This window comes from Colobus angolensis, unplaced genomic scaffold, assembly GCF_000951035.1.
Source record: "Colobus angolensis palliatus isolate OR3802 unplaced genomic scaffold, Cang.pa_1.0 Scaffold329, whole genome shotgun sequence".
In the NCBI taxonomy this organism is placed as follows: Eukaryota; Metazoa; Chordata; class Mammalia; order Primates; family Cercopithecidae; genus Colobus; species Colobus angolensis.
In genome coordinates this window covers 612,719-620,641 of record NW_012116588.1, presented here as the reverse complement: position 1 = coordinate 620,641, position 7,923 = coordinate 612,719, and the positions used below count along the sequence as shown (strand labels likewise).

The window sequence follows — 7,923 nt, the reverse complement described above, 5'->3', positions numbered from 1 at the left end:
GCCAATAATGGTAGAGTATGCTGTAAGAGATCTTTCTCTCTCTCTCTCTGCTTCTCAACAAGTCTCTAATCAATTATTCTACTTTATAAACAAGGAAATAGAACTCAAAGACATTAAGCACTTTTCCCAAAGGTCACTTAGCAAGTAAATGGGAGAGACCCTATGGCCAGGATGAAAGCAAGAAATTCCCACAAGAGGACTCATTCCGACTCATATCTGGTGAAAAGGTCCCCAATGCCCAGCTCAGATCAACTGCCTCAATGTAGAGTGTGAGTGTGCTCACCTCCTTTGGGGACTCTATATCCAGAGCACCCTCCTCAATAAAACACCTTATAAATAACATCCTTCCATGGATGAGGGAAACGAGATAAGATCTGTAATGAATAAGCAGGAACTTTGAAGACTCAGTGACTCAGTGAGTAATAAAGACTTAGTGACTTATGATCCTGTTCTAACTGCCTCTCCTTGTTGTCCCCAAGGAAGCAGCTTACTGCTCTCTGAGGAGGACCCATTCCCTGAAAGGTAAAACTAAGGATGTCAGCAGAGAAATGTTTCCACCACTGGTGCTTGGTCAAAGGGGAAACTGATGAGCTCACTCTAGATGAGGGCAGTGAGGGGGAGACAGAGACTCGAATTTCCGGAGGCTATTTCAGTTTTCTTTTCCGTTTTGTGCAATTTCACTTATGATACCGGCCAATGCTTGGTTGCTATTTTGGAAACTCCCCTTAGGGGGTACCCCCCAACTGGCCCTATAAAGAGCCAGCCTGAGCTGCAGAGGATTCCTGCAGAGGATCCTGTGACAGCACGTGGACCTCCCACAGCCTCTCCCACAGGTACCATGAAGGTCTCCGTGGTTGCCCTCGCTGTCATCCTTGTTGCTGCAGCCCTCTGTGCTCCTGCATCTGCCTCCCCATGTAAGTCCTGGTCTTGACCACCACAGCCTGTGGAGTCGGATCCTCTGCCTAGAATGCCCACCCCATCCCAATGACTGTCCCAGACCTTGCCCTCTTTTCAACTGTAGCATGAATACTGTCTGAACCCCATTATTTACATTCTTGTGGATTGTCTTACCCAGATGTCCTGTTGTCCTTGAGGGGTCTCTATGCTGCTTCATGGCAGGGATCTCCTAATCAGTTTTCCTGTCTTCAAGGTCTACACCCCCAAGGCCTACAGGAGTTCACTGAGTGTGGACTCATGTTGGGGAGATTAGTAGTCATGAGTAGCTCACACTGACTTTGAAACACGACTGACTCATGCCTGTCAGCAGCAGGGTTTCTAAGAAATTTAACTAAACTAAAACTTCCTGAGACCCTGAGATAGCCATATTCTCTCTCATTTCATAAATGTAAAAAATTGGCTTATGAGAGGGTATGTGGCTTTATTAGAGTGAATACATTTAAAAAACAAATAAAAACAAATAGAAGATAATAAAAGCTAATTAAATGGCTACTGTGGATCAGGCATTGTGCTGATCTTTTTACATCTTTTTTCTTTTTCTTTTTTTCTTTTTGAGATGGAGTCTTCGCTCTGTCGCCCAGGCTGGAGTGCAGTGGCACGATCTCGGCTCACTGCAAGCTCCGCCTCCTGGGTTCACGCCATTCTCCTGCCTCAGCCTCCGGAGTAGCTGGGACTACAGGTGCCCACCACCATGCCTGACTAATGTTTTGTATTTTTTAGTGGAAACGGGGCTTCACCGTGTTAGCCAGGATGGTCTCGATCTCCTGACCTCGTGATCTGCTCTCCTCGGCCTCCCAAAGTGCTGGGAATACAGGCGTGAGCCACCGCGCCTTGCCAATTTTTGTACATCTTATTTAATACCTACAACTCTTCTTTGAGTAGCTGTCCTTGACTTACAGATGAGAAAACAGAGAGGTTAAGTAACTTGTCCATGGGCAGGCACAGAGCTAGGAAATGGGGAGACTGATATTCAAACCTGGTTCCATCTCACTGGGAAGATAAAAACTACTCCTCTGCTGGGAAGTGGCAACTGATGCTTCCCAGCGTGATCTTGAATTAAAAGAAGTTCTCTGTTGAGAGCCCTTCTCACTGAAGCTCAACAGGAGCTCTCAAGATACAATATGCATCTCCAGGCCCCTCTTAAGATCCTGGCTGAGTCATGGAGCCTGAGCTTTGGAAGCCTCCCCACAACCTGCCCTAGGTCTCAAAGAAACCAAGTTCTGAATCCACTGAGGATTCTGGAAGGGCAAGAATGAGGCCAGAGGACCCAGGACAAGCCAGGAGGAGGCCCTGAGAGCCAAGGGCAGAGGGTTATGGTGTAGAGGAGTGGATACAAGCTTGGCTCAAGGATTAGATGAGGGGTTGGAATCCCCACTCTGCCACTGTGTATCCATGGCCAAGTGACTTTACCTCTCTGAGCCTCAGTTTCTGTCAAGGAAGATAACAGTTCTTTCTAAATAAATCATACAAAGTGTCCAGCACAATGTCCAGTGTGCAGTAGCAATGAATAAAAGGGTCTCCCTCCTTCCTTTCCTCTTCCAGATGCCTCAGACACCACACCCTGCTGCTTTGCCTACATTGCCCGCCCACTGCCCCGTGCCCACATCAAGGAGTATTTCTACACCAGTGGCAAGTGCTCCAACCCAGCAGTCGTGTGAGTCTCAGCCCCATGGAGCCCTCCCAGAGCCTGTTCCCTCAGGAGTCCTCTGAGAGGATGCCCTACCCACTCCCACGCATCCTCCAGCTGCAAGCAGCCACAGCTCCTCCATTTCTAGCCTCAGAGTCCCCTGCTGTCATGAAAAAAGACTAGACAAGCTGTCCTTAGAGAATCCTGCCCACTCTGATGGACTATGTTCCTAGGACTCCAATCTTTTTTTTTTTTTTTTTTGAGACGGAGTCTGACTCTGTTGCCCAGGCTGGAGTGCAGTGGCGCAATCTCAGCTCACTGCAAGCTCCACCTCCTGGGTTCACGCCATTCTCCTGCCTCAGCCTCCCAAGTAGCTGGAACTACAGGTGCCCGCCACCATGCCTGGCTAATTTTTTGTATTTTTAGTAGAGACGGGGTTTCATCGTGTTAGCCAGGATGGTCTCGATTTCCTGCCCTTGTGATCCACCCACCTTGGCCTCCCAAAGTGCTAAGATTACAGGTGTGAGCCACCGTGCCCGGCCTAGGACTCCAGTCTTTACTAGTGTGGCCTCTACTTCAACATGGTCTGGAATGCTCCTGTGTGGGGAAGATCAAGTCAGTCATCCCCCTTAGTGAAGAACCCTACAGTCCCCCATATTTCACACCCAATCAAATCCACCTAAACCTCAGAGGAACTAGGGAGGAGAGGTCAGAGGTCAGGGATCTATAATTGCAGTCAAATAAAAAAAAAAAAAAGCCATCCATCAAAGAAGAAATAAGGAAATAAGATTCACCTTTAAATATGCAAGCTAGTATATTTGGAAAAATATAATAAACCCTACTATATAGGAAATGCCTACTATGTGTCAAATGGCTTATGTGCATGATCTTTAAATTACACTTAGCTCTGACGAGTATGCATAATTCTCTCCATGTTTCAGGTATTAAAACTAAGATTCAGAGAGGTTTATTGACTTAGCCAAGGCTGCACAGTAAATGAGGGATGAAGCCCATCTCTAGAACCTCCTCTTTCTGCTATAGTAAAGTCATTAGTGACAATTGCTTAAGAAATTTATGGTAGAGACTTCAAAAATGAAAATGGTGCAATCCTGAAGTTTCCTATATAAGAGTGAAGTTTTTGTTTTTGTTTTTGTTTTGAGACAGAGTCTCACTCACTCTGTTGCCCAGGGGGGAGTGCAGGGGGGAGTGCAATGCTGTTGCCCAGGGGGGAGTGCTCACTGCATCCTCTGCCTCCTGGATTCAAGCAATTCTCCTGCCTCAGCCTCCCAAGTAGCTGGGATTACAGGCACGCATCACCACGCCCAGCTAACTTTTGTAATTTTTGTGGAGATGGGGTTTCACCATGTTGGCCAGGCTGGTCTTGAACTTCTGAGCTCAAGTGATCTGTCCAGCCCGGCCTCCCAAAGTGCTAGGATTACAGGAGTGAACCACCGTGCCCAGCCAGGGTGAAGTTTTTTAATGCAAAAATTTTTATGACACTGGCAAAGTTAGAGGTATTCAAAGACAGACTTTGGGTCTGATGAATCTTTTGAAGTATAGTGGTAATATTTAACAACTACTAATTTTATTTCTGAAAACAAATATTTTTCAAAAGAAGAAAATCCTTCCCTGAGCACATACTATGGGCAGACACAGATTACTAAAGCCACTGTCCCAGCCCAACCTTATGGGGCTCATAGTCTAATAAGAGGGGCAAGACAGACACAGCAATGACTAGAGTACCCAGCAAAAAAACATGACAAGGGAAAGAGAGAGGAAACACATTCGGCTTCAGGGATTTACAGGTTTGCTGCAAATAGTGCTGTCTGAGGAGAGATTTGGCCCGGCAGAGAAAAGCCTAGGGAATGGGATATATCAGGAAGAGGGACTGTCCCCCAGGATTCTACTTTGGTTAATGTAGAGTCTCCATGTAGGAAAGCACAGAATGTCAGGAAAATGCAGCAAAAGTGCTAGAGCTGTCAAGTGTAAAATGAGCTAGAACAGGGAAAGCTGAGAAAACAGGAGTCCAGTTTAGCGGCTACTGTTGTTTTCCATGTGAGTAGCATTGGAATCTGAACAGTGCCTGAAGGAAAGGAGAAACAGGAGGTTTCAAAGACAGACACCTTTGAACCCTTCAAAGGTGGAATTTGCAAGCCCTAGCAGGTGATTTGAGGTCGAGATCAAGGGAGAAAGATGGGGGTGGAGGATGACACTGAGGTTTCCACCTCTGGCTGGAGAAATGTAGAACCATCTTAAGCCTTGTGGAAGAGCTGTTTAAAGAGGAAAAAGATAAGGTGCCAGCAAGATAACCCTGTGGATATATCCAGTGGTGACGGTGAAATGAAGGGTTGGTAGCTGAGGAAATGGTGTTAGGGCTGAAAATATGACATTCTTTTGTAGGAAAAAGGGGTATCCCAACTTTAAAAAGGCAATGCAGCCTGCCTTGGTGAGTATTGGCTCTAGAGCTAGTTTGCTTTGTTAGGACTCCAGCTATGACACTTGCTGAGTGTAGGCCTTTCAATTAACCTCTCGGAACCCCAATTTCCTCCTCTACAAAATAGGGTAATAGAAGTACTTCCCCCACTGGGTCACAGTAAGATGAAAATGCTTAGAATATGCTCTGGCACACAGTGGGTGCATAAATATTAGCTTATTATTATCATCATCATCTAAATGCATTATTGCATGCACTAAAGCGGCTACTGTTGTAACAGGTGAAACTTAAGGAATGAATGCAATTCATTCATTCACTTACTCATTCAACAAACATCCATTAAGCATCAACTGTGTGCCAGGCCCAGGGCCAGAGACTTAGGAAAAAACACAAAGAAGAGAAAAGGGCAGCAGCTTTGAGAACATCCACTCTTAAGGGGCAGGCAGAAGGAGGAAGTCAGGCAAGCAGAGGGTGCTAAAAATGGAGGTAACAAGGGAAGACTTGGCAAGGAGGGGCTATTCTTCGGTGTCACAATCTGCGGGGAGGTTGGGGGCAGGAAATGGAGGCCTGAGCTACCCTCACCTCAGGTATTGATTTCCTGGCTTTTTAATTTCCTAGTCACAGGTCAAGGATGCCAAAGAGAGAGTGATAGCAAGTCTGGCAGGACTTCCTGTATGACTCCTGGCTGAACAAGGGCAAGGTCTGGGTCTGAAACTCTCACACCACCCTAAATAAGAACACAAACTCTAGGAAGTATGAGAGGCCAGAATACTGCTTCTGCTCCCTTTCTTATCTCTGCACACCAGGGTGGGAGAAAAAGAGATGGTCAAGTGGCTCTGAATGAGTCTGGGAAAAGGGAAACCCAAAGAGAAACCAAGAAATCCTCATTCTCACCAGACAATCTAAGGCTTCACTTTGTCTGAAAACATTTAGGCTCAAGAATGTGCAGGACACATCCAAAAATGGTTAAGATGGTAAATTTTACGTTATGAATATTTTACCATGATTTAAAAAAAAAATTTCATGCTCTTAGGCACAGAATCAGGAGAACCACAAGAGCTTAGTGACTTTGACAGATACACTGATACATGCATATAGAAAGAATGAAAATATTAAACCAAAGAATGAATAAGTGATGAAATATTTAAATAAGGTGGGTACACAGCACAACAGAATATATTTAGGAATAATATTTCCATCTAGGGAATACATTTCTATTTTTTTAAATGTGATAGCAATCACAAAAGCAAGGATGGAATTTCTGTGTTGTTTGAGATATATAATTCCTTTGTTATGCCATGTAATCATGTGGCATACTGTGTGGGTCAATAAGAGTTAAAAAATAAACTTCTAGCTGGGCACAGTGGCTCACGCCTGTGATCCCTGTACTTTGGGAGGCTGACGTGGGTGGTCACCTGAGGTCAGGAGTTCAAGACCAGCCTGGTCAACAGGATGAAACCCTGTCTCTACTAAAAATACAAAAACATCAGCTGGGCATGGTGGTGCGCACCTTTAATCCCAGCTACTCAGGAGGCTGAGGCAGGAGAATCGCTTGAACCTGGGAGGCAAAGGTTGCAGCGAGCTGAGATTGTGCCACTGCACTCCAGCCTGGGCAATAAGAGCAAAACTCCGTTTCAAAAATAAAAAATAAAATAAACTTCTGGCCAGGCATGGTGGCTTACCCCTGTAATACCAACGTTTTGGGAGATTGAGGTAGGAGGATGGCTTGAGCCCAGGAATTTGAGACCAGCCTGGGCAACATAGTGAGAACTTGTCTCTACAAAAATAATTTTTAAAAAATTAACCACGTGTGATGGTGTACACCTGTGGTCCCAGCTACTCAGGAGGCTAAGGTGAGAGAATCACTTGAGCCCAGGAGGTTGAGGCTGCAGTGAGTTGTGTTTATGTCACTACACTCCAGCCTGGGTGACAGTGAGATCCTGTCTCAAAAATATAAACAAACAAACAAACAAACTAACTAACTTCTGGATGGCTGCACAGTAAATACTTGAATTTCTTTCTATGAGAACCTCTAAAATAATATATCCAGTATTTGAACTTAAGTAAAATCAATGTTCAAATTTCAAATAATAATAATAATAATGATGTGCAGGAAAAAATCCTAAAGGAAAAGCCAAAATGGGAAAGGGTAACTAGGCAGGACTGACCCTAAAGTAAAGTGTTAATTGGCAGCACTGCTAGCAAGGCCCAAGGTCTCCCACAGGTAGAATCAGTCTCCCAGCAGACAGGTGAGGGAGGCAGCTGGACTGACCCTCATGACCCCCAACTTTTACATTTTCTGCTTTATCATCAATGCCTATAGAGATAAGGCCTCTGATTTTCATAGGCCTCCACATTCTCGCTGGTTACTTGGTGGAAGTGCTTTGACATTGCCATTATCTCATGGCCCTCAACTCCCCTGAGCCACAATGTCTAGTACCAGGACTTTTAGTCTCATATTGCTCTCATCCACCCTAAAGCAGAAGTTGCAGAGCATTCTAGTAACAACACATGAATGGTATTTTTCCAAACTTACTCATACATATTATCCTTTGAGCTTCACAGTAATTGTGCAAAGAATTATTTCTATCTACATTTCAGAGCTAAGCAAATAGACTCAGAGGCTTTCAGTGATTTGCCCAAAATGATCAAACTAATAAATGGTGAAATGAAGACTCAAGGTCATGCCCTTCTTTCATTCACCCACCCATGCACAGATGTATTCATTTGTTGAGTGTGCCAGGCACTGCGTTGTCTAAAGCCAAATCAGATGTTCTTTCAAGAACTTCTCGGCCAGGGGCGGTGGCTCATGCCTGTAATCCCAGCACTTTGGGAGGCCGAGGCAGGTGGATCACGAGGTCAGGAGATCAAGACCATCCTGGCTAACATGGTGAAACCCTGTCTC

The 7,923-nt window shown here is 45.1% G+C and overlaps 1 protein-coding gene across 2 annotated transcripts in view; it reads left to right on the top strand.

Moving 5' to 3' along the window:
* Positions 1 to 776: 776 nt before the first annotated feature.
* The window catches only part of CCL5 (chemokine (C-C motif) ligand 5), an 11,822-nt gene continuing 4,675 nt past the window's right edge, over positions 777 to 7,923 (top strand). For both annotated transcript variants that reach the window (XR_001002877.1, XM_011951867.1), the window contains exons 1-2: positions 777 to 914; positions 2,500 to 2,611. Coding sequence is in view for 1 of the 2 variants with exons in the window: in XM_011951867.1 (XP_011807257.1) it covers positions 839 to 914; positions 2,500 to 2,611 (188 nt within the window). In the remaining variant the exon portion in view is untranslated. The remainder of the gene's footprint in view (positions 915 to 2,499; positions 2,612 to 7,923) is intronic.